The 27,293-nt window shown below is 40.2% G+C and overlaps 2 protein-coding genes across 3 annotated transcripts in view; both read right to left on the bottom strand.

Moving 5' to 3' along the window:
- The window catches only part of KCNK13 (potassium two pore domain channel subfamily K member 13), a 44,869-nt gene extending 41,580 nt beyond the window's left edge, over window positions 1–3,289 (bottom strand). Inside the window, exon 1 of one of the 2 annotated variants that reach the window (XM_036384560.2) lies at window positions 2,857–3,289. In XM_036384560.2, the coding sequence (XP_036240453.1) occupies window positions 2,857–3,196 (340 nt within the window). In that variant the 5' untranslated portion in view covers window positions 3,197–3,289. The remainder of the gene's footprint in view (window positions 1–2,856) is intronic. The other variant, XM_036384561.2, reaches the window with a different exon arrangement.
- A 3,680-nt stretch (window positions 3,290–6,969) lies between these two features.
- Window positions 6,970–27,293, bottom strand: part of TDP1 (tyrosyl-DNA phosphodiesterase 1) — a 37,715-nt gene continuing 17,391 nt past the window's right edge. The window contains exons 12-16 of the mRNA XM_036384135.2: window positions 26,709–26,775; window positions 21,739–21,846; window positions 20,090–20,192; window positions 11,494–11,608; window positions 6,970–7,435 (exon numbers count right to left, since the gene is read on the bottom strand). Coding sequence (XP_036240028.1) covers window positions 7,362–7,435; window positions 11,494–11,608; window positions 20,090–20,192; window positions 21,739–21,846; window positions 26,709–26,775 — 467 coding nt within the window. The 3' untranslated portion in view covers window positions 6,970–7,361. The remainder of the gene's footprint in view (window positions 7,436–11,493; window positions 11,609–20,089; window positions 20,193–21,738; window positions 21,847–26,708; window positions 26,776–27,293) is intronic.

Raw genomic sequence — 27,293 nt, 5'->3', positions numbered from 1 at the left:
ATGATGGTATTTCTTTCTAGCTAAAGTCCAGGGAGCAGTTGATGTGACATATAATGTTTGACTGATGCTTTAGCAGTAAATCAAAATGGCTAGGTTCACCTTATTCACTGTGGAAGAAATAAATTTATTCTGGTGGAGTAGCAAAATAATTCCTATTATGCAAAAGAGAAAAAAAACCCATAAAGTTTACCAAAAAAAATTTGTTTTTACAGCAACTTATCCGCTAAATATAAAGCTTCTATACCAGCACATAGTAGTGAGTGTAGAAGGTGAGCTGGTATTAAGAATATGTCATAAGCACCTTTTCCTAAAAAACTGTTTTTAACCGAAGACATCAAATTTTGTTTAGCTGTAGGAATGTACAGAGCCACCAGGAGTATAGACTGAAAAACACATGAAATAAGCTTTCATACTTTCCTCAGAACTAGCAAGGCTGCAGCTAGAATAATACATTAATATTGGAGCACTGTACTAGGGCATGAGAGAAGATTGGGCCATTTGGAAAGAGCTGAGAAGAGAGACAAAATATTGATTTCAGAGGTGTAAAACAAAATCTATTATTAGGATGCCAATATGGTTGATACAAATGAGCTTGTAGTTGCCTTCAGGAGAGCACTGCTGAGTGGCACATCTGAGGAGACCTGGTTGAAGCACAATCCTGAGAGCCCATCCTGCAGCACAAGCTAAGTTAAAGGATTGAAATGCACAGTCAGTCCCACAAAGCAGAAGTTCTACTAAGATTAAAAAAGAGACATGCTATTGATATGATGAAGAAGTGCAATGCTGCTGACAAGATTAAGAAAGAATGACGTAATTCATAAACACGCTGAGAAAGTGTCATCACTGATAAGACTGAGAAAAGCAATGTCAGGTCAAAAGAAGGGACAGGATGTAAACTGCCAAAGTCTCCAGACCATACACAGTCTGAAGGAAAACAGAGTCTTGAGGAGATTTCTGCAGAAACATTAAGGGAGCTGTAAAATGTGAGCAATGGAAATCAGCAAGTCATAGAAACTACCAAAAAGTGTGAGTGGCTAAGTGGATACTTGTGTTTGTGATCATCTGCAGTTAACAGGATCACAGATATGCTTCTCTCCTTAACAATCTTATATAAATAAGACAAAACTTAATGTAGAAATACTGGCATCAGTTAACACCTGTGAAAAGCAACTGTATCACTGCAAAAGGAGTTACAACACTGTGGTTTTCTGAACTGAGAGAAGGCTGAAGGGACACACTGACAATGGTCTTTGAGTACCTCAGAGGCCATTCTCTGAGTACAAAGGATGGCAAGAGAAAAATAACACAAGTCACTGAACTGCAGTAAGGCAGACATCAGAAAAACCCCAGGGTAATAATGCACAACGCTGGATTCCTTGCTGAAGCTGTGGAATCTCCAACAGCGCAGGTCTGAAATGGCATCTTGAACCAACATCACAAAAAAGTCCCATATAACTGACTCCTCGAGGAATAGAGGCAAGGCAGGTGGAATTTTTGAGATCTGGTCCAATCTGATCTGATCTTTTTACTACAATTTTATGGCTGTAGCAAATATTCGCAAAAACTCTGCTTAATTATTTTGATCATACAAGAAGCACACTTCAAGGGACATGTTATAATGGCAAACAAACTACAGCAATCCACCAAAATGGGCTTAACAGTTATTTTCAGTTGCCAGTTCAGCAGAACACTGAAGCACAGTTCTTGGGTCTTAAAGACTTTAGGTCTAAGGACACAAACCATTCAAATCTTGAAGCATTGATGAAATACAAAACCAGTCCAATGACATCTTTAATAGAATAACCCCAGACTTAGAAAACCTCAGTATTAGAGAGGAGTATGCTGCAGGACAGGGCAAACTCTTACACATCCCACACAAGTAAGGCATCTCTAATCTCCTCTTCAGAAAAAAAAACCAAACCAACTGTTAGTGGAGATTTCCTGAAGAACTAAATAACCATACCACAATGTATATTTCATTCATGGAGAGGGACTGATGTGAACTGGCTGTACCATTACTAAGATTTAATGATCCCATTTGTCACAGTGATATAACTGCATACAGATTGCCTGTCTTTAACTGAAGAAAGCTCACTTCCTCCGAGGCTTTTAGCTGTCTGCAGATGCCTAAATGAAGATTTTCTGTTGACACCCATGGGCTCCCTGGGGTGCTTATGTCAGTTCCTGGTGCTACCCCTTTTCATCTTAATGTACACCTGTCAGACTGCTCGGAATTTCTATTCAGTATCACCTTCCCCTGAAGGCTCCTTCAGCCTGAATAAACTTGGGTTTATTCAGGCGGGATAAGTGAGATAAACTGTGCCCTCCGACTTGACGGTTCTGCCTTGAAAAGCCTGAAGGAGCAAAAAGCCAAGTGGTTTGAAACCCAATCGTTGTACACTTTGCAGCTGGACACCATAAAGTCTATTTAAGGGTTCTTTTTAGGACTAGACGATCCTCAGAAAGGGCCCTGAGCGTACAGCCTATGAAACCACCAGATCTAAGATTTTCTGTAACATTTCCCAGAATTTAAAGACATACAGGACTGTTTAAAGCTTTCGGCTTTAGTGACACCCGCGAAGAGCATCCTTGTGTCCACTGCCCTGCTTGCCCGGAGCTCGGCCCCCAGCGCCTGCCCGGAGCTTCCGCGGCGCTCCCTGAGCTCAGCGTTTCCCGCGAGAGGCGCGCCCGCCGCAGCGGCTCTTTGGAGGAAGAAGGCGAAAAAAGGAGCAGCGAAGAGACAGGACCGTGCCCGGGCACCGACACGAGCCCGCTGTGAGCCGGCGAGGAGGAGAGGGACAGCGCATCCCCGGCATCCCCGCCGCCGCCCCGGTGCCCGCCCGTCCCGCCGCTCACCGATAGTAGAAACGACGGTGCCCACGAAGTAGAAAGCGCCGGTGAAATCCCATCGGGGCCGGATGTCATCGACGCGGATGCCGGCCACGCTCGCCTCCTCGTATTCGCGGAGGAAGTGCCGGAGCTCGGCACGGCTGAGGTTGTGGCGCCGGGTGAAGTTCTCCAGGCGTTCCTCCCAGCGCTCCTTAGCCTCCCGCTCCGTGGGCAGCTCGATGGCCGAGAAGACGGCGGCGCCGCACAGCATGTACAGCACGATCAGCACCGCCAGCAGGAGGAACCGCGCGTTGTCCGCGTTGAGGCGACCCGCGCTGGAGCAGCAGCAGGCGCCGCGACACGCCATCCTCCGCCCGCGGGACCGGGCTGCCGCGCCGCCACGCTACGTCGGGACCCTGCTGCCGCCGCCGGGCATCACGGCGCCGCCCGCCAGCCGTACGCGGGGCTCAGGGCGCCGCGGAGCCCGGCGGCGGCGAGCGGCGCTCCCGGGAGCCGGCCGGCACCTTCGCCCCGGGGGCAGGGCGCGGCCCCGGCACGGCCCCGCGGCGGGCGCGCTTCGGGCTGCCGAACATCCTGAGGGCCAGGGAGCCGCTCGTCCCGTCCCGTCTCGGAGCCCCTCAGCCCCAACGCCCGCCGCGCGGGGCTCCCGTCCCCGCCACTTTCATATCCCCTTCCTGCCCCCGCCCCGAGCACGTCGGAGCGGGGCGCAGGGACAGGCACCGCCAGGCGCCTCCTGCCTGCCGGGGGGGACGAGGCGGGACCGGCGGCAGCTCGCCCCCCGCCCTCCGCTTCACCGCGGGGCTCCGCCGCCCGGTCCCCCGGGCCGCCCGCACCATGGCCTCAGGGGAGCCGCGGGCCGGGCCGGGCCGGGCCGCGCCCCCAGGTGCAGCTCCCACAGCAGAGGCGCGGGCCGCCGCCCCCGAAGCCCAGCGCCGGCAGCGGGCAGGGCGGGCTGGCAGAGGGCGGCTGCCCCGCGGCCTCCAGCCCTCAGAGGGGCGGGGGCCGCCCCCCTTCCCGCCTCAGGCTCGGGCTGTGGGGGCGAGGAGTGCCCGAGGCAACCGGGCACGAAACCCGTCAGTCGGTGATATCCCCTCCTATCAAAGCCATAAAAATTAGCGCCCTTTGCCAAAAGATAGCTCCTTCTCCACAGGGTCTGGTTACCCACTGCCTTCCCGACAAGGTGCTACATCTCTGTCCTCCAGCGCATGGTAGTCGAAGGGAAATTGTTTAGGGAAGACAGAAGCAGCCTTTCCAGCTGCTATGTGGTTTTAAAATTAGTTATTTGCAGGTTCAAAGAGCAGAGCTGTCGATCCAAATCTGCTGGAAATATCGTTCTCACTATAAGAAGAAAAAGCTAAACTCAGCAATATCTGGTAGTTGCTACAGTGCTGAATTCTACTTTTAAATAATTGGGGCTGGAATTCAGCTGTGCTAAACGTAATAGTATACAAGCACATTCTTTCCAGGGAAGGACAACCTACATATATTTTTTCAGAAAGCAGGTTAATGAACTATAACATCCACTTCGCTTCCCGTTCTCCTCCACCCCCCCCCATTTTCTAATAATTGTGTTGCAGTCAAAATGCAATGGAAGTGAACACTACGATCTTAGAAATGTCCCTTAATGGCAGATAATTGTACACGCCATATAAGAGCCATTGATTGTCTCACAGCCTGAGGTATTTGAGTATTGGTCTGAGCCCTAAGGGTGCACTGTGAGCAGTTCCAATGCCAGTGTTTGAGAGGATCACCACCTGTGTGACAACTGCTAGAGCAGCAGGCACAGGGAAAATGAGTCCTTTTCTTATGTTGCACAGTAAACCAGCAGCCGGGGATAAATGGAAGTCATATTTAATTTTTTCCTATTTGTTGTTATTCATAGGTGATACATCATGCTGCAGGTTTTTATTCCCTCTTAATTAGTCTTTAGCATAGACTTTAGCATGGAAATTAAAATTAGCAGCAATACTGGAAGATATTAAATAGCCAAAAATAGGAAGATGAGATGCCAGCCAAACTAACCAGACTGTGCTAAGTGCTAACGGTAACAACACCCTTCCATTAAAATATGCTGCTGTATCTTTAAAATTATTGGCAGTTCCTATTAGAGGAAAAAACCAAAACCCACCTATACTTCCTGCTTTGCCAGTCAGAAGGAAGATGGAACTCAGCCATTACATGCTCAACCAACAAAGGCAGCAGAACTGAGTGTCCACCCTTTGTCCACACTTATGGCTCCATCCATCAAATCTGTTCAAGGGTGCCTTGGATTAGCACAGTGGGAAAAAGAGCCTTTAGCTGCTTGCAACCATCAATGTGATTTTTTTTGCCCAAAAGAATATGAACAACAATAACACTATTCAAAGGAATATCCAAGGCAAATTATTCAAGGTTATTGAGTTCCTCCTTATTTACATCTTTTGTTAGTGAGGAATGTCATTTTTGTGTTTGTCTTAGGCATAGAGATAATTATTGCATTAAAGCAGGTAAGATCATCTGGCAGTTTTGAAAGACACATGTACTACTGTCATTAATCATCAAAAATTGCAAATTCCCCTAATTTGTCAACTTTGATCTTGGCAGTGATTTAATCATCTCTTGAGAAGGTGGCTTTTTAAGGATATGCTCCCTATTAAAGGATAGAACAAGAACAAGTTGATATTGACCGGAATCTTGAAAAAGAAAATTAGACTATGGCTTATTCTAAAGAATACTTTATTGTAAAACAGGTCACCATTCCCACTGCTCTTGGGTAAATAGCTGGAAAAACTGGAGTGTGTGGAGAGCAGGAACAGTGTAATCAGTCAGCCATCCATAACATTTAAAGCAAGGTAGAATACAGAAATACAGTGTGTTCACTGGCATAAGAAAAATAAAAAGTAACTTTTGGTTTCAGGTTAAAAAAAAAAATAAGTAGTTAAACATGTTGCTGACATTTAAATAAACCCCAAATCAAAGTGAATACCTTGCAAGCCTGAGCCCTGAATGCAATGGCACTACCCTCAGTACAGTCACTTGGCATCACTATCAGGAAATATGCTGTTTTCCCTACCTCTCAGCAGCACCAGCACACAGCTCCCTAGTCTGTGTGTGCAGGCATTTGGGGACAACAGATTGGTGGTGGTAAGGCTTAGCACAATTATAAAATAATATGAAAGAAAAATCAATACATTTACCAATTCTGTTGATATTGACTGGCAGCCCTGTAATTAAGAAAGCTAACAGTCACTGAGTACCCCAATAATGATTACTAGTAAGTGTCTGGTCAGAGTAGAATTATTATTAATGCATCATCAAATTACTTGGAAGACTCATGCAGACGTTTAGTTACTCTCATTGACGTGTCAGTACATTTTAATTAGAGGTCTCCTTTGGGTGATTAGCTGGTACACTTAACCAAAACTCACTGATTTTCTTTGGTGAAGCTATGGAATGGCTGCAATGTACTCCTGAGCCAACTTTATGCCTAATGAAATATCCTGACAGAGAAGCAAATAAACCAGCCCTCCATTACTTTTGATACTGAGCAAAAATTCTTCAGGAACACAGTTAAGGAACATCATAACCTTGACCCTAACAAACCAATTTGAACAATGCCTGACAACCCTCAGTGAAGGATTTTCCCCTAATATCCAATTTAAACTTTCCCTGGTGAAACTTCAGGCTCCTCTTGTCCCCTCACTTGTTACCTGGGAGAAGAGGCCGATTCCCACTTGGCTACAACCTCCTTGCAGGTAATTGTAGAGAGCAGTAACATCTCTACTGAGACTCCTTTTCTCCATGCTAAACATTCCTAGCTCCTCCAGCTATTCCTTGGAAGACTTGTGCTCCAGACCTTCCAACCAGCTCCACTGCCCTTCTCTGGACATGTTCCAGCCCCTCAATTTCTTGTCATGAGGGGCCCAAAACTGGACACAGCACTCGAGGTGTGGCCTTAAAAGTGCTGAGCATGGGGGGACAATCACTGCCCTGGTCCTGCTGGCCACACTATTTTTGATCCAACCAATGTGTTCTATTAATGGGATGCTGTCAATTTTATAAAATACCTGGGAGTACACTTGCAAGATACAAGTTCCAACCCAATCCGAAATGTACATATTTAGAAGACAGAAAAAAGGATATATTAACAAGATTGCCTTTATTTTAATTTGAATTTTCCATATAATAACTTTTATTCCAGCTACTGGGGTCAACTGAGAGTCTCACAGAGCAGTAATTTTAAAATTAATTACACCTACAAATGCAGAGAGACTCTCTGAGAACAGTTCTTGTCTTGAAAACCACAGTAAAGAAAAAGCATATAAAAAGGTATTCAAAAAAGCAGCTTCACTTGTAATAATGTGGTTACAGATTCTCCAGTAATCTCTCCCTTATTAACATTTTAATGTTTCAACTACAAATTAACCATTATAGCAGACATTATAGCTTACAGAACAGAAACAAGCAGTTTTTGCAAGTGACACAGCAGGCTCAGTGTTAGCAAGTGGAACATCACAAAGTACTGGAAACACTTATGATGGAACCCACATATTTCCATGTGTATCAGGGGCATCAGTGTAAGGAATATTCCAAATCCACGGTTGATCTGTAAACCAAAGCAGAAACATACTCATGACAAATTAATTTATCAAATGCAAAATTTGGTTCTCTTCCTCTTTTCCCTTTGGAGGGAAGAAGAAGGTCCAAATTCTCACTGATTTTCAATTGACATCATGTGCAATTTCAGTTTAGTGGACATTTTTGTTTTCTTTTTTTAAAACCGTAAGATAGTTTTCAAAAGGCTTTGCTTTTCCCCCAGATATTATTTTAAATATAGTTATAACCCAACATGCTCACCAGCTGTATAAGAATTGTATTTCAGATAACATACAAGTACAGTAATGCAGCCAAATTTGGTATGGCCTAGTGCCAGCAAGTTTTGTGCTGCATCTCTCTTAACCCAATGTAATTATAAATAAGCACTGTAACATATGAATATTTTTCACAGGGACAGTGAGAATTCAGTACCTAAGAATGACACTGCCTGACCTCTGAAAAATTCACATTTACCCCTCACTTCTTCAAACATTACACTTTCAGATGAGCAACATAAAATTTGCTCAAGGTAGCTATTATTGGTTTGCACCACACAGTTCCCTCCCACTTCTCAGAATACAGAAGCTCTTTCCATTCTTGGGAAAGAGAAAAGGCAACACACCAGAAGTCAACTGCTAGCTCTGCAACCTGCTCTGTGCTCTTCCTCCTACCATACATGTGGCAGAAATGCAGCTGTTCTAAGAATCCAAGGTATTATTCTACTCCTTGCAGGCTACTCCTACTGAAATACAGAAAAATCTTTAACCCTTTTTTCAGTGATTTTTCTCAATTAAGAAACTTATGTAAATCTATCCTGCTTCTTCTCTCCATGTACAAAATGAGCCCTGAAGGAATACAGTGACATTAATCTGTAATACGCATATATTAAACGGAATTGTACCAAGGATGACAGGAATAGCTATTGATTGAGATGACTTTTATCCAATTAAATTTACAGGATCCAATGACAACTCTTGACAATACAGGAAGTGAGAATTACTGTAGCAAGGAAAGGAGAGTAAGAAAGTGACAATATCAGTAATGAAGGGTTATATAAAGTACACAACAGCACATTGTGACAAGTACCACGGGAATTAAACATGGGGCAGAGGGACCACTGCTACTAAGTACTCATTATTACTTGCCACAGGAGTGTTCTTAATTCTCATACTGTAGTTCCATATGTTGCAGTAAAACATATCCCAGCTATGCAAATGTTTTAAAATGTGTCTGTTTACAGCAGGAAGAGAGCAGTAGGGTAGGTGGTTGGTTTTTTGTTACAGTGGACAGGTGATTTCAAAGCATATAAAAAATAAAAGGCACCAGAAACCAGAAGAAACTATAGCACTTAAGTCACAGTGCACTGCCAAAACTCTCTAGGTTTCTGGCTCAACGGCAAGATATCTAGACTTTGAGTCATCTCTTAAAAAGAAAAAAACTAGCACCATTATTTCCCTAAGCATGTTTTATCAGTCTCCTGCTGGAGAGCCATGTGTACCTTTTGTACTTCAGGTGAATACCTTACCAGATAGTAAACATTAACAGTTAAAAAAATGGGTACAGAATAAAGCAAATTGGGAAAAGCATTGAGGATTTCAAACATACATTCAGATTTAAACACTGACCTCTATCTATGACATCAGAATAAATCCAGTCCCACTCAAGCACTGGAATCTGTCACTCAAGAGTACATTATGCAGCTTAGACCTATCCATCTTCCCTACTTTCCTACCATCTGGCAGTGACTCTGCTTAATTCAGCAGAACATGCAGGCAGAGAAAAACTTCAGATGTACAGAAATAAATCCAGTCACCTCCTTAAAGCATGCTGAGAGGTCTCAATGCCTAATTTAGCTCTTTCTAATTGTAGCTATCTAAATAAAATTTGCTCAAGGTAGCTATTATTGTACTTGGAACTTTGTTCTGTTAATGGGATGCTGTTGATTTTATAAAACAGCTGACAGTATTTTAATAAGTCATGTGTAGAACTATTGCTGATACAAATTATAATTCAGTTATTTATAAAATGGCAGGTTCAATTTAAAACTATTCATCACTTTTAATAGGATCTATAACACAAGAGAAAAGGCAATGACTGTGCACAAATACTGTATGATGGCAGCTGTTTACTGTTGCACATGAAAATGACTGCCAAGCTTCTCAAAGTTAATTCTTTTGATCTTCTTGGGGAAGAGGGGGGTGGAAACAAAGCCCCAAAAATTTCTTAAGCGTCTTTAACATACCTACCTTTCACACATTTCAAGATCAGTGCTTCATTTCTGATAAGCCAACTGCACCTCACTGGAGTTAGTGTTATCTACTAGGCTGGTACCACAGCTTCACTCTTGCCTCATTTACAAGCAGCAGAACTCCAGCAGTGGAGTCAGCACTCAGTAAAATGGGGCCATTCCTGTCCCACTGCTACTTAAAGATCGTCTGAAAGCTCAAGTGGAGCACTATTTCAGTTATACTCAGATTTTTGAACATTCTCTCACAACTTAAAAGACCACCACATTTCACTTAAAGGTAGAGAGGCTCTGGAGAACAAGACAAGTTCTTTTTGAGTAACGCCTGAGTATCACTCAAAGAATCCATGCTGGCAGGCCACCTCAAGCCTTCATGTTCTCATAAAGATGACAGATGGCAGTACAGTCAAAACTAGGCATACACAGTTGAATAGCAAAGGATAAAACACAAAGAAAGCACCTTTGTGATCCTCTTCCTATGGGTGTCTTTTGCACTGTGAGTGGAGATCTGGATGAGAGAATTCCTGGTTGATTTCTAAACTCAGAGACTGGATTCTTACCTCTACTTAATTTAAAATGATAGCTTCAAAGCAACAAGTATTCACATATATAGAAAGGTTGTAAATAACCAGACTTCAAGTCATTCTACATGGCAAACACTCCCTGCTGCATGAATCTGGAAAGTTCTTCCTTAAGCATTTGCAAAAGGTGCACACTGCACTTCAGTCTCTCTTGTCCCCTCCCTCTGGATAAGCATGGCATTTGAAAAAGAACTAATCTTGCTCCTCTCAATGCAAAAAACATACTTAAAGATTTCAAGAAGGAGGAAAGGCAGATGGGGAACAAATGTGGGATCTATATGAATATTCACAAACAAAGTGATGATTTCTGAAGGCCAGACAATGACCACTTGTTTGGGGGAAAAAAAAAAGGGAAAAAAGCACCACCCAGTACTGCAGCTTTAAACACAGGATTTGCTTTGTTTCTCAACAAAGTGCTGATGTGATGAGGAAAAAGAAAGTATTTTGCACTTCTCAGACCTCCCCCAAATTGTTATTAAAGACCCTTGATATACTTATGTATTAGAAGTTTCGATGTTCCTCCACACAACAGATGATTTCCTCAGTCAGTAAACCATTTAATATCTATATCACAAATGAAGTGAAACTCCTTGACTACAGTAAGCAACGTGTATTGGCAAGAGAGATAATAGCAATAGTGCAACTGAGACGTGACGATGGGAGCTCAATGAGAAAATGTTATACAACAAAATCTCAGTACTCATTTAGAAGATTCTACAAGAAAATAAAAATCTGAGTACTGTTAAAGACACAAGAATTTTATTTATAGGCTATTGTGTGCATGATTCCCAAACACCAGATTGGATAATTTTCAGCTTCCCTTCCAAGGAACTCTCAACTCATACTGCTGGTCTATAGGTTTCATTTATCTTAGTATCATCGATACATTGAGCTTTGCAATAGTCTTTTTTATTATGACAGCCTGAATCTGTTGGTTAACTACAGAGACCTTCAGGAGATTGATGTAGGATATGATTTATTTATCTAGATATTGAGTAGTACTGTCAGCTACCAGATTTTTTTTTAATTCTTTAAATGTTTTGCCCTAAAGATACATCTGCTGACCACAAATGGCTTTCTGCTGTTCAGCTGACTATTGGAGGTGATCAACTGCAATTGCTCAAAACAGCAACGTGGAAAGAGTTAATAATGTACATGTTGCACACAACAAATGTTATCTGCTAAAAATTAATGAGGTCATGCATAATACAAGCCTACTTTTCCTCTGAAGTCACACCTTACCTTTGCTTCCATACTGTTCTGGTGGGAGGTCATAAGGTACAGGAAAGTATGTTGCTGAATCTTTCCTTTCTGGAAGCTTTTCCCTTCCTACATGAAAGTAACCTTTGTCCAATCCCTATGAAAGAAGGGAAAAATACAGAAGAAGACTCATTAGTTTCTGGGGGAAAAGACAAACTTAATCTACAATAGATACTTTCTCAGTAAGCTATTTTAATGAACAAAACTTTCCTACCTCCTTTACTGAGATTGGATACTTCATGAAGCACCATCATGTCTTAAAAACTCAGCTTCTCTTACTTCTACTATTTCAGCTCTCTTTTATTACAACCGTTGGCTTGGCCTTGTGGGTCCATATTGGATATATTCTGCCTTCTCAGACCCCTACACATACACTAATTTATTTCCATATTCACGAGGTGAAGTCCTTCAGTGTTTAATATTTAACTGAAGTGAAAAGCTTCTAAAATTTCTCTTTGCTGCTTAGTTTCATTCTGACCACATTAACTGGATGCTCAGTATGTTTCATGGACTAAACTAGAATCACTTGGTGTTATAGAAGCAAGTCTTCAAATCTGTGTTTTTCAGACATGTCGGGTAACATCATCCACAGACACAAAAAAATTTAATGAAGATTTGAAACTGCTTGCACAAAATCTTCAAAGACTTCACTTATATTAGAATGACAGCATTACTGTCAAACAAGGTTAAGGACTAAAAAAAGAAAAATGCAATACAGTACAAAGGTAGACACATTTAAAGTGATTTGAGTAACTTGGGCAGATGGTATTGCTTAGCTACTTCTCCAGAGAAATTGGATCCCAACTGTAGTGAGTTACACAAAAGCAAAATCTCTTAGTTCTGAGCTTTCAAATAGCTTACTGCCAATCAAGTAGTTTGATTAGAACAGACTAGAAATTTAAAGGCTATCAAGTTTCTTTATTTGTAAGATATTACTGCAACTATTTTTCTTACTAAAATCAAAGAATAGTTTGGGTTGGAAGGGATCTTCAAAGGTCATCTAGGTCAATCCCTGTACACTGGACAGGGATATCTTCCACTAGTAGCAGGTTGCTCAGAGCCCCATCCAACCTGATCCTGAATGTTCCTACGGATGGGCTATCTACCATCTCTCAGGGCAACCTGTGCCAACGTTTCACTACCCTCACAGTAAAGCATTCCTTCCTTAGATCTAGTCTAAACATACCCTCTTCTAGTTTAGAACCACTCATCTTGTCCTATCCCCCACAGTTCCTATTAAGAAGTCTGTCCCCACCTTTCTCATAAGCCCCCTTCAGGTACTAAAAGGCTGCAATAAAGTTTCCTTGGAGCCTTCTCCTCTCCAGGCTGAAGAGCCCCAAGCTCTCTCTTGCCTTTCCCCACAGGAGAGGTGCTCCAGCTCTGACCATTTCTGTGTCTCTTCTCTGGACTCAGTCCAACAGGTCCTTCTTGTGCTGGGACCCCAGAGCTGGATGCAGCCCTGCAGGTGGGGTCTCAACAGAGCAGAGCAGAGGGACAGACTCCTCTCCCTCCCCTGCTGCCCATGCTGCTTTGGATGCAGCCCAGGACACAACTGGCTCTCTGGGCTGCTCATGTCCGGTTATTAACTTACACTTGATTCAAGCTCTATGGTCCACCAGTCTGAGTTTCACAGCACTACTGTTTTGTGATAGTACAAGCAAGCATCCTAATTGCCAAAAAATCCTGTGGTATTCAAACACACACACTGTCTGAATGGAGAGTCCCAGCTATACACAACACTGCAAGTCTTTCTTCACTGGAGTTTTACACCATCAAATGTCATCATTTTAAGTTGGAGACAGCAACATCCACATATGACCACACAAAGCATGGGAATTAATGCAGCCTTGTGCTTTCTTCTTTAATATTCAAGAAGAATAGTAACCTAGAAAAAGGAGAGCTGCCAATGACAATGTCAGACAGCTGTTCTAGCAAGTCAGTTCAAGAATCTCCTTTAGAATATAGATGCACCTTTTGTCTCATTACCCAAAGTAAGAGCAAACTATAGGTTATGATGTAAGAAACATTATATATTATTTCAAGGACTAGGCAAAAGCCACTGCCCTTTAAATGAAAGAACAGAGGAAACAAACAAGGTCTAATGCTAAAGGACTGCGTGAAAGAAAATCCAGTTTGAATGTCCCTTTCTTATATCATTTCAGTGAGATATTTTGATAAATCTGCATTAAAACCAGCCTACAGCATTTTGTGGAACTTAGCCTTGAGATAACAAGTACTATGTTCAAAACAGACCAATGTAAATATGCAAGATTGTTTTTAAAAGCTCATAAACATCAAAGGGTTTGAAAATGACTGTAAAAAAATCATAATTACTTACACAAAATGCAATCAAGTTGTATAGCCTTACTTCCAATGAATTTGAATCACTCAGGAATTGGTAGAAATATCATGTAAAAATGCAAAAACCATACTTCTGTTTGTAGTGGAAAGAACATGATATATCCCAGGAATTCTATAGCTCACAAACAACAGGAACTGTGTAAATGCTGAAAGATATTTTTTCATAACTCACAGCAGTCAGGTTGCACTTGGTAGGAGGGTCTGGGTGGTGTGTATTCATAGATACTTAAATTGTCAGCATGTATGTGACATGTGGTCTGATTGCCCAGGCATCCCATGAGTTTCTCTGATCTTCTACATCACCTATGGAAGACGCGTGGAACAGCAGGGAAGGTTCCTCTGCCATACTGTGAGATGGTTTTATGCTACAACCAACTTCTTGTGCCCGATCGACAGCACCACAATTACAAAGCTGCTGCCTGGCACCATCTGAGTTGGACATTTGTGAAACCCTTACTATCACAAAGCACAGTAAAACAAAGCCTACTTCAGCCTCTACCTACAAAATAAGGACATTTTTCATCTGGTTTTTTTTTCCTCCCTGTTACCCATTGTTGTCTTCAACCTAGCAGTATTTTTGTTTCTACTTCATTTCTTCTACACTCCATGCCCTGTTACTTCTTCAGTGTTTTTCTTTCCAGGCATTTTACTTCCTTCGCTTGTTCTACAACTGTGGCTTTCCTGGCCTTTTCTTCCTCAGTACTCAGCAATTGTATTTCTCTTTCCTCTGATGCTGTCCCCCAGTGCAGCTTGACTCAGTTCATCCCAGAACAGTTTTGTCTGTCAGAATTTAACCTATAGAGACCTTCCATTCAGGAAATATTTATCTAAGAAAAGACATTGGGTTTTCCTCAAAACACTGGAGTATGTGTCTAGTTTGTGGAATATATTCTTTAACAAGGCTCTCTGAGGAGATTCACATGCTTTTAAAAATAACTCATGTGTCTATCTTCACACAGAAATTGAAGTAAATCACACACTTTGTCTGTTTTGAGCATTTCCTGAATGTTGACAGCTCTCACTATGGTTTCCAAAAAACAAACCAGCAGGATCTTGCATAAAATAATTTTATCTGACTTATAAATTTTCCTCGGCCATATTCTATTCTTTCAGAATTTTTCCCTCAGCAGTTTTATTTTGCTCTTCGAATAGAAGAACTTACAGCAATACATTTTGAAATGCTGATAAATACATATCTCAATTGGGGAAGAATTTTTTTGTACTTTTAAAACTTTAGGTGCCGATATGGCTTTTATTAGTGCCTTAGCATCATGCTTTGAAAAAGCAGACATTGGGAAGAATGGGAAAAGGAAGTTTAACAGCTTTTCAAATACTGCCTTCCAGCTTTTGAATGTTTTTTGCCCCAAACACAAAGTATATTGCACGCTATAAAAAAAAGAGATCACAAGATAAAGGTAAGAATTGCTAGCCCTACTGAAGTGGGAATTAAGACTGATGCCATTACAGAATTTTGATCCTACTGAAGTAACTTTAACAGGAGACAACTGATTATCCCACTGGATGATTATGGGAATAATATTTCCAATGCCAGTAAGCAGAAAAATAGTCCTTTTTGACAAAACTTTAAAAACTTGCTGGTTTCAGCAGCACAGAATTAAGGATGCACACAAACTTTACAGGGGCCAGGCTCATCAGGCCAGCAGAATACACAGCAAAATCCTTCCTCAACACTGGGCACAATTATTCCAAAGACAACTTTATCCAACTGTACCAGAAGACTTTTTTTTTTTTTAATAGGAAGCCAACAGTGACAAACTAAACCCAAAGTTTCTTGGTTTGGATAGTATTTGTCTGGGTGTCTTTAACACTAGAATTTAAAAACCTTGTGGCAGTTCTGTGAACACATAAAGCAAGGCGTAACATCTTGAAGTCTGCATACAAAATCTTGGTTTACTTACATTGTATTAGCTTTCCCACTCCATTTTACATGGGATAAAAGACTTCATCTAAAACTAGAGAAACCAAAGAAGAAAGTGGTACTACATTGCCTTGGAAGTCGATATTACAGTCAAAGAGCTTAACTGACTTGATTTTGGTTCTGCTCTAAGTTGAGCTATGGCTGAAGGTGCCTGGCTCAGTTATTCAAACACAGCAGAAATTTAAGCAGTTCAGTTCTGAAAATCACATGCTAATGCCTGACTGATCTCTAATCCAGTTCACACACCCAGACCCAGAGTCAAGTACAAAACAGCACTTCACTCCAGTGAGTATTCAACATCAAATACAGCACTTCAGAATCTGAAACATTGTTGTAAGTTGTCTGAGTTTGATTATCTAGATATAATTACAGGATTTGACAGCACTAGGTAGGAATTATGGGTGGGTTTTCATTTTAATAGCATCTGTTATATTTCTGAGCTTGTATTTCTAAAAGCTGACTGAGCCAGTATCATATTCAACAAACCTCTAAAAAGACTTAGGTATTTCACAAATTTTTATACTAGTGCAAGTCAAGCTCAAATTATCTTAGCATCTTATCAGACACAGAAGCTGTGAGGAAGAACCATTTACTTAAAAGGCTTTCCATTAGCCACTTCCAAGATTTTTCAAACAAAATAATTACTAGAACATGCTTTCCAGAACTCCATACTTTTTGGTCACTGCATTCTCACTGCATGTTTTACCTGTTAAAGATGTACTTTATCTCAGCCTCTGGAAAGGAATCCCCAGCAGCTGAAAGAGCAAGTTGAAAAAGAGAGAGTGTGGATGTAGGAGGTGAGAAATGGAGATGGAAAGGGAAATGTAGTTGAAACACAGGACAATCTTTCTTATAAACATTATTTTTTACTCAATAGAAGCTTGTGATCTAATGCCAGCATCAGCTGATTTTTCCCTAAACACTAGAACTGTAAATGATAACAGCTGCTGCTATATTGGGAACAACTATTCAACATATTTTTGAGAGTCTGTATTAGCACACCAGGCCAAAACCCAACCTCAAAGCATAATTCTGGAAGCATTTAAAAAAAAAAAAGACAAAAGCTGGCAGTCAGCTGATAGCAAGTGAGGAACGACCCACTTCCAAATTTGTATTCAGCAGAAAATAGAAGGCACAAACTGCAGAGCTAGAGGAGTTCTTTAGATAAGTGACATGAAGTGTGTGCTATGCAAATACACCAGGGTAGTGTGGCCAAGTAGTCCCAGGTGCTGGATTAAGGCTCCAGTCTTTTCTGGGACATGGGTTCAACTTCCATCACAGCCAGGAATATTTTAATTGGATTATATGATCTTAAAGGTCTTTTCCCAGCCTAAATGATTCTATGATGCTAAGTCTTAACTTCTACCAGAATAATTGTCGTGAACTTTGTGATAATACTGCATGAAATAACCTAAAGAAACAGAACTATCAGAAACTGGCAGCATTAAATCAGCATTCTGATAGCTAGAGCATGGTGAGTCCCTCGAGGCCTAGGAAAGCTCAGTTATGTTTCAAAGCACTGCATGTAGTTTATATTTTGCATAGCTTTAGTTGTGAACAAGCATTTCTGTTTCTAAAAATTTTAGTCTATTCCCAGTTCTCTGTTATCTTCACTTAACACTACCCCACCACACAGCATTCTAAAACCACAATGAACCAGTGTGACTAGCAGAAAACTTATCAACGAAGCACTTTTATGCAGTTAACTGCAGGGCATATGCATAAGAAATTATAAAGTAAGCAGTGGAACTTGAGTATCAGATGACTGCATGTACATAAACCCAGTATCAGTATTTGTCTGACTACCTCCTTGTTACCAAGAGTGTCTGCAGGCATGCACTTCTCAGTGAAGAAAGGAAAGCAGCTGCAGTGTCTCTCCCTCCTTTGCTCCCACGTATACTGTGGGATATCACATACGTGTGATTATCAGCTGACTTGTTCTCTTCTGGTTGCCAGTCTTCACAATTAATTATCAATATGTAGGAAACTGGGGAAGAACTAAGTATTCTCATCCAAAATATGTACTGTTATATATTCTTGCAAGTTTTAAATGAGTTTCAATTAAGTTGTGCTCTGAGAGGTCTGAAACTCAAACATAAGATTATCTTGTGCACACTGACAGGTTTTAGTACCTGGTTTAGTACCAGGTTTTAGCCATCTAAAAGCTGTAGAAATTATAGAAAGCACAGGAGCTTTCTATAAGAAAGACAAAGACAAGGGAGGTGAGGGCTGTAGAGAGAAAGCATTGTATTCACACCATGGTTAGCTAACCTGTTACACACCACTTTGTAAAAATACAGCAGACCAAACAGACCAGTGAGAACTCTTCAGCACCTCCACCAATAACACAGACAGCAGGACTGAGCGTTCCCTCAGCAAGCTTGTCTTGACACCAGGATGAGTGATGCAGTCAACACACCTGAATGATGGAATGCCATCCACAGGAAGCTGGACAAGCTCAAATGGGCCCACAAGAACCTCATTAGCTTCAACAAAACCAAGAGCAAAGTGCTGTACCCAGGTCAGGGTAACCCCAGACAGGAGCACAGACTGAGAGAAGTCGCTGAGAGCAGCCCTGTGGAGGAGGACTTGGGGTACAGGCCAGACATGACCTGGCAATATGCACTCGCAGCCCAGAGAGCCAGTTGTGTCCTGGGCTGCATCCAAAGCAGCATGGGCAGCAGGGCAAGGGAGGGGATCCTGCTCCTGCTCTGCTCTCATGAGACCTCACCTGCAGTGCTGCATCCACCTCTGGGGCCCCCAGCATGGACCTATCACAGCGAGCCCACAGAAGGGCCACAAACATCATCAGAGGGCTGGAGCACCTCTCCCACAAAGACAGGCTGAGGAAGTTATTATTAGAAAGTTACATGACTGGGTCATCTGGAGATCAGTTATGTTTATACAAACCCATAATTTACTAGGTGCAAATATACCAGTACCATAGATTCTATGCCTGGCAACACCCAGAGATATCCAACTTCCAAGAACATTATCCCTTTCAGGTCAGTTGCTGTTAAAAGTCAATTTTTTGCACAACTTTGCCCAATGCTTCATTATTCTGTTATTAATAGTTGTTTACACAAATGGTGTTTCCTTTTTTTAGAGCTCATTGATATAAAAAACAATGCTTCCTACTAAAAGAAGTCATAGAATTTTTCTTGTTTCACTCTCTGATAAACACATCTTCTTCCACATAAATGATGCTGGAGAAAAACATCTCTAAGGTTCATGATATCAGAGACCTCACTACTATGCAAACTCATTACAAATGTCAAGAGTGAGTTACAGGAATTCTTTAGCTGCAGTCAGAAACCATCAATCTAAATATGCAATCTCAGGAAACTACAATTATCCAGTTAGGGAAGGCAAACATTTTTACAATGTCATAATATTAGTAAATACTCATTTGGGACTACATTACTAATCAGTAGAAATGACAGAACATTATGTGATCTTCTGTGAACATTATCTAGGAAATAAATACTCTTTATCAGCAAAATATTTCTAAGGACTTTTAGCATACAAATACTTTTTCAGAGAAAATTGCAGTGGTCTTCCCTGAAAAGAAGAAATTTCACATAGGAAGAAGTTTGAATGGTTTGTGATCATAGACTAACTGCTGTTGAGAACATTTTGGTATCGTCAGCTCATCAGAGAGAAGGAGGAATCAGCCACATATTGCATCTCTCCCCCGATCAGGTAATAGACAAAACCCAACCTAAACAAAGAAGGGAAGCCTTTTTCTTAAATACAATGTATAATTAAGGACTTTCTACCACAGGATTTCATAGAGGGCTAAGAACCAGGAAGTGTAGATCAATAAGGAACTTGATATTAAGAGAGAGTCACGTGACTGAAAATGCATTTCAGAGAATGAGCAAGAACAGCGACTGGTGCAAGATTAGGAATCATTTCTCAAGTTACAACACACACAACACACACCCCTTACATTAATGTGAATATGCACTCACAGGCCAGTTTTAAAAAGCACAAAAGAAGAGATTTGATCATCCTTTCCAATAACATTTAGGTATATGTTACAATTTCAAAATATTATTGCCTGTCAGTAAGAGGAAAAAAGTCACAGCAATACCAAATCTATACCCGCTGTGTAGGAAAACAAGACTATGAATACCTCACAAATCCAATTTGCTATTAACTTTTTTATCTGGAAATAGAGAACCTACTGATCAGATTATTCAGTTATGCTTGTATTCATAAATATTTGCAGATTTTCATGATATCCCAGGATTTGTGCTTGTACTATGGACTTACGAATGCTGAAGGCAGGAAAAGAACCCCAAGTTCGTAGGAACGGATCATCAGCTGGCTGCCATTTTTCTCCAGAGCTCCCCAGGCTGCTTTAGATAGATTGGCACTGTTAAGAGAAACAAAGCATTTTAGTGAGGCACAATCTTCAATGCAGAAAACGTTTAAAGAACATAGCCTAGCAATGTCCTTCTAGCAGGAGAACTTAAATTCAATCAGAATAGTCTTCTCACAAAAAGTGACTTGGTTGTTATTCCTTGTTGTTATTTTTACAGCACAGTGGGAGCAGCAGAGACAATATGTAGAAAGGCATTCATATAACACATGTGGTTAATTATACAAGCCTATTTCTGTCATACAGATCTACAAGACAAATTCAGCCTTTTGAATCTTCTTTGCACATTTCAGAAAGGAATTTGGTACTGGTAAATAGCTTCAATTTGATGACTTATAAAGATTAAAGGCTAGCTCAGTTAGGACTAGTTGCAATACCTTCAGTACAGAGTGGGTTTGCATTTTACATTTAGTACAGAGTGTTAAACAGTATCTTTTGCTCTTGGCATTTTGTTCTTGGATCTATTTACGATAAGAAATACTTAAGAGGTTTTTATGATAACAAATACAAAGAGGTTTTGTTTCAATTTGCTATTCAGCACCATTCTGTATTTAATCTTTCATCAGTATCTACTACAAAGTAGATCAATTTGGGAGTCAAAAATATATGCAATTCTGTTGTCAAAACCTACTTCTACAGCACAATACAAAATTTACAGCTTATGTTTCACCTGATGGACATACTGGATACTGTTTGGTAACAGCAAATGGTGGAGCAAAAGAAACATCAGAAGAAAATAAAGCAACCATGAATTTCTGTATTAGATGGAGTGAGCATCACATTTAAATGACTTAAAACCTTTTAAAAAGCACACTAATCATTACCACTATGGCAAGCAACAGTATCAATGAGTGATGAAATTTAAAGAGACCAAATAAAAAGAGAAAAAAATATTAAAGTAACTGAGCATTTAAAAGTAAGGACGGACAGATCATAATCTGTAGAATATAGGGTTGCATAAAAACTGAAACATATCTGTATTTTCGTTTACAACAAGTCATTCTCCCTTCAAGTCAAGAAATTCTTGCTTCCTCTTCTGGCTTTTTTAACAACTAAACAACAGAAATATAAAGCTTATACTTCCAGGCAGACTGCTAAGCCACTCAATCTGACAAAAGATCAGATTTCAAATTCTATGTATCTGTATGTTTTATTACAGTAGGGCAGCCCAAGTACAACTTCAGCTAACCAAACTCTGTTTTGTAGAAACCAGCACATTCATACTAAAGCACACCATATCTTTAAGAAACTTAACCCAAATTTAAAAATATTTATCACTTTAATTGGTGTTGAACCCCAAAACTGGTTGTCACTACTCAGACAAGATTTTAGTGTGATTATCAACTGTTTCTGACATAATCTTTTCAATCTGCAGCCTCAAATGGGGCAATGCAATGGAGAAACATGAAATATGGACAAAAATTCACATCACTAATTGAAATTCTATGTGGGTTATGGAAGTAACTCACCTGGGCCTGCAGCTGACAAAAAACCCCATATATAAAGTTCTTAATGAGAACTGTACTGGTTAGATGTTTACCTTGTTACCAAGAACCAAGCAATCTTCTGGAAGTCAGGAGAGAGTCTCATGTAAGTCTTAATGTGAGGTATAGCATGAGTTCGACCTGTGACTTCTGCTGACCATTTGCTAGAAAAGCAAAAGGAATTCTTTTCATATATGGTTTTATTTTGAGGTATAAAAAAATACCATACAACAGCACCATGATTTCAGGAACGCTACTTATACTTCTCAAACTCAATACTTCTCCTAGAAAAAAATCTTAAAATACCACATTTAACTGAACTGTTAACAATTCTACTAGAAGTCAGAAGGCGAGGGTTTTTTTCCTTAAAACTAGCCCAAAGAGATATTCTCCTCAGTGTGTCAGGTTCTCCTAACAATTTTTTTCCATTTCTCTGTTCCAGATAGCACTTAAGGAACTAAGTCTAAACTTGTAGACAACACATGTCCTTTGAAGACTATCAACGGTTATGACTTCAAGCAACTGAGTTTGGCACCAAACTAAACCTCACAGAGTTCTGAGTTTACTACAGTTTATTATCCATGACATAAAGGCAGGGAGCAACTGGTAGATTGTTGCTGCTACTCTTCCTCTTCCCCCTTCTGTGCCCCTAAGCCACTGAGAAGTTTGAGGGTTTAAGAGAATAGAGATCATATCTATGTGCATATAAAAAAACCCTAGATTAAAATAACAAACCACTGCTAGACTGATTCAGCATCAATGTTACAGAACTAAAGTGCAAGCAAGCAGTAAATATATGTACATAACTGAAAGTATATAGCCACAGCATTAAGAAGCACTTTATGTTCACAGCTGTTAGTCCTCATGCAAATTCAGGAAGAAAGCTTCTTAACACACTTTCCTTTACCCAGAGACATTTCTTTCCACAGATTTGAAGGAAGACTCTGGTTCAGTTGTCACAATCTTGCTTCCCTAACTCAGCATTCTATTCTAATACGCAAATCAAAAAGGATCAATTTACTCTGAAAAACTTAAGTGCACTGTGTTCCTCTAAAAGCCTGAGCAGACTGACTTGGAAGGGCTGGAATTATTTACCTATGTTGACTTTAACAACTAACACTTGCATACAGTGCACTTAAAATTAAGAGGCTTTATATTTCATGGGTGAGGACCTAGTTACTTTAACAACCCTATCTCCCCTGATCAAGGAAAAAAACCTCTGAGAACTGGTCCTGTATTCTTAAAGGGTAAAAGCTGAAACACTCTGCACATTTGATGCAAACTAGACTTCTTTATGTTTTGATGCAAGCCACATCAAAGTATCTTTCTATAGGACAGATGAAGATATATATGATACAGAATTAGCTGACTTAACTTGTCTTCCCCTACAAACTCCACAGTTCCCATACATACAAATTATAAGGCTGAGTCATGACTCAACCACCCTGGTTAATAGCTTTTCTCTCACAACTGACAGTTTAGACAAGCATCTTTAAGTTTATGGGACCAAAATACTTGGGTAATTCCAATAAAATTGTAAAAATGAAAAACAGGAAAAACTGGGAATTTAAAATTTATTTTCTTTAGATTTACCTCACTGCTTTGCCCTGGGACAAACTTCTCCCCTCACCACTAACTGCAGTTATACTGAGATACTATCTCAGTCTACTGCCTTTTTGCTTCCTTATCTAAGACAGATACAAATAGTGTGCCTTAGCAAGAGTAATACCACTTCTATCTATTACCTACAGCACTCTAACTGCAGTTTGATTTCATCTAAAGTGATTGAAACTCCTATTTTAGAAAGTTAAAATCAGAATGGGGAATATATATTTTGGCCATGTTTTCCCTAGTAGGACAGCACAAACATGTAAGGATTAAAAGGGGAAAATGCATGCTAGTTTTGGCTGGGATAATTTTCCTCATGCTGGCTAGTATGGGGCTATGTTTGGATTTGTGCTAGAAAGAGCACAAACACACAGATATTTCAGCTGTCACACACAGCCTTTTCTGCCTCTCACACCACCCCACCAGTAAATAGGCTGGGAGGGGACACAGGCAGGACAGCTGACTCCAGCTGAGCAAAGGGATATTCCAGACCATACTCTATTATGCTCAGCACATGAAGCTGAGGGAAGAAATGGTGATGAAAGAAAAGATGGAAGAAATGGTCATTCAGAGTGATGGCCTTTATCTGCCCAAGCAACCATTAGGCACAATAGAGCTTTACTTTCCTGGGGATGTCTGAACACCTGCCTGCCCAGGGTGGGGTAAACCAACTAATTTTGCTTTGCTTGTATGAGTAGCTTTTGCTTTATTAATAAACTGTCTTTATCTCAACCCATAAGTTTCCCCATTTTACTCTTAGGATTCTCTCCCCCATCCCACTAGGGGGGTAGGAAGGAGGGTGGGGGAGCCCAAGTGGCTTTGTGGTGCTGAGCTGCAAGCCAGGACTAAGCCATCACAAAATCCTGGAAATTTAACTGTACAGACATATCCAACTCATAAACAGAGACAGGAATAACTAATTTTCTACGACACCACCTCTTTCAGCATTTGGTTCTCTTACTTCAAATACCGAAAGAATTTTCTAAAGATACTGGCAACAAGGCTTGAGACAAATTAAAACAACTCATACCATTAGTTTCAACCTAAGAGAACACTTATGATCTCAGTCTCTCATCTTGTATGATTTTAGGGGAACAACACTGTACTTCTGCAAATTAAGAAGAAAACTCAACGCTTATTCAAAACTTTATAAATCTAAAGAACACGCAAAGCTCTAATACAACAATCATTGTGGACTTGTCAGGCATATGTCAAACAAACTCTTGTCAAATCAATTTCTTCCACTCTTTGAAAATAAATATTTGACAAAAGTAACTGCACAAACATAGGGCACACCATATTAAAAGCAAATAAACTAAAAGGAACGTTAAAATACAATACTATTAAAGCTGATCAAATGTTTTGAAAGGAGCAATTAACAAAAATTATTAATAATTGCAAATCTGTCCTCATAAATTAGTAATACTGGAAGGAAAAACAAGCAATAATACCAGAGAGAAAACTCTGCAAATTACTCTGTTTACACAGTAGCTAATCTAACAAAGCAGTCTAGTCATCATTTGCTACAATCAGAAAAGTAAAAGCAATATTAAGTTCAGTCACACTCTTTAAAAAAAAAAATTAAAGTTCTGAGCTGTATTACAGGTTAAACACACTCAGCTGGCAGAAGAGAGAAAATCAGCCCACAGACATTATAAAAAGTCATGTGCTGGGGAAGACATCCTGCCTCTTCAGTTGAGAGGCTGCAGGACACCATCTTCCAACTCCATTTATCTCTCCCTACTTGCAAAAAAAAATTATTCATTTTCCTTTACTGTAAGCATAAAATACTTAGGTTGTTTTTTTTCCTTGCAGCTTTGGTAGAATCCCTAATTTCCTGCTGGTTTCTTACTATTTTCCAGTTTGAAGAAAAATTTTCTAAATTCCTTTAATCCCTCCACTGCCCAAAGATTTGCGTTATAGCAAGTCTTTCAAACAGGTCATCTTGTATTTACATCTAGTGAAACCTGCTGTTTTCTGTGTGTCCCAGGCTCCACAGATAAAAAGGTGCCTCCTGCCCTATGGTAAGAGTCTACATGCAGGCTCTGCTCAAGGGCTGCTGTGCTGCATTCTGGCAGGGTAAGGGCCTGCACCTGGGCAGTCACTACAGAGCAATTCTGCAGGGCCACTGCCATCCGCAGCCAATTCCACAGAGGAACTTCAAACAGCCCTTTTGCTGCCAGAGCAGGCCCCTGGAGACAGCTATGTGGGCATTTTCTCATTGAAAAGGAATAAATCAATTAATTATATCATGATTAAGTAACATTCTGTGTACTAAATAAGAGACTAACTGAAAAAAGGTTACATCTTTTCTCTAATAAGATTCTCAGGAGGTATGACTACAGAAACCCAATTAAGACTGCACAAACTCCCCAGATTGATGATTTTTTTTCTTTCTGAATCACAACTGAACAACCTTGAAAGTTTCAAGTTGATTGCAGCTTTCTTCCTTTGCTGAATGTGTTCAGAGGACACAGTTTAAAAGCAGGAGACAAAGCCTCACATGCTTTCTCACTGAGTTCCATTCCTTAGACATTGACCAGCAAGGTTCACAACAGCAATCACCTTCACTCTAGAATGGGGGATGCTCTCTGCCACAAGCAATTCTGTTTCAGTCCCCTGAATATACACCCAACTGAACACAATCTTACTTGGTAAATTTTCTTACCAGAGCAACTTCCGTCCAGAAGAGTTAACAGTTTCTGATGAAAGGAATGGGAAGTTGTGGTCTTGTAAGAGGTTACAAGTTCTATTAATTTTTTTTGATCTTTGCAAAACAACTTTTCCCATTGTTCTCTAAACATGCATAAGTTTTTAACAATTCAGCCTGAGGGAGACATCTGGCATGGAATGTGTCAGACTCCTAGAATTTGGCACAACTAGTAGCATATGGAAATACAAATTTTTAATAGAAAATGTCAGGCATCTTTAACAAAAGATATTGCCACAAGGGACTGAATTTTTGCAGCAGGACTGCTGTACTTACAAGAAAAAAATAAAGCAACCACCAAAAAAAGCCTTTCTAGTCGTGTTGTGGCTCAGTTGAAATCCCATTAATACAGAGGCACAAGTGGGGAAAGAGAAATACAACTGGAAGTTTAAAAAAAAAGGAGTAACATTACTCCTGTTTGGAGAAGGAAACATTATATAAAAGTTTACAGAAACCTAAATCCAGTAGCAACATTATCCCACATAATTTTTCTAGGTAAACAGCATGAACAGCATATTTTCTAGCAGCTGTTGGAGAGAAGACCCAGCAGATAAGGAACTAAAGGCCTTTATTTTAAGGAGTTTAGGAATATCATACCTGTAACCACTTCCACTTATTTGCTTTTAATACTCAAACATTATAGCACTAACTAACTTTAAACATACAGTCTGAATTTAAAAAAACCCCAAAGAACTGAGTTCTACTTACTGAAAATAGGAATGCAACCACAGCTGTTTCTGTGCTGTCTGTATACTGTACGGAAGTGAGCCACCAGCTTAAGGAAAAAAGCAGAACATGTACATTTATTTTTTGGAAGACATTCTAAAGGCAGGAAGCATCTTGGGGAATAAGCTATCTGTCCTACCTTCATGAGTTACTTTCAGGAAATTGTTAAGTGCTCCAGTAGTATAAAATGGTATATACTTGCTGGAGTTCTTTCCATTCTTATAATTTAGCAAGTTCCTAAACACCACACAGCACATTTACACTAGGAAAATCAGAAACTGTATATAGGGAGAACTGTGGGTAGTTTTTTTATATGATACTACTTGATATCAATAGATTGGAATCACTACCCATACAAACTAGAGGAAATAGATCAAGCAGCTTTCAAAAGAAAGAATAAACCTTCCAAATCCCAAACAATGTTATTTTAAAAAGAACTTCTATGATAAAATTACATTTGTATTGATTTGGCCTTTGGCTAATGCATGTTCTGATTTCTTGAAATGGATTTAAGAAGAATCAGCCAGGCATACTGAATTATATTAGTGTTGTGTAGCAAAAGCATGA

This window comes from Molothrus ater, chromosome 6, assembly GCF_012460135.2.
Source record: "Molothrus ater isolate BHLD 08-10-18 breed brown headed cowbird chromosome 6, BPBGC_Mater_1.1, whole genome shotgun sequence".
Lineage (NCBI taxonomy): Eukaryota > Metazoa > Chordata > Aves > Passeriformes > Icteridae > Molothrus > Molothrus ater.
This window is presented reverse-complemented; position numbering and strand designations above follow the sequence as displayed.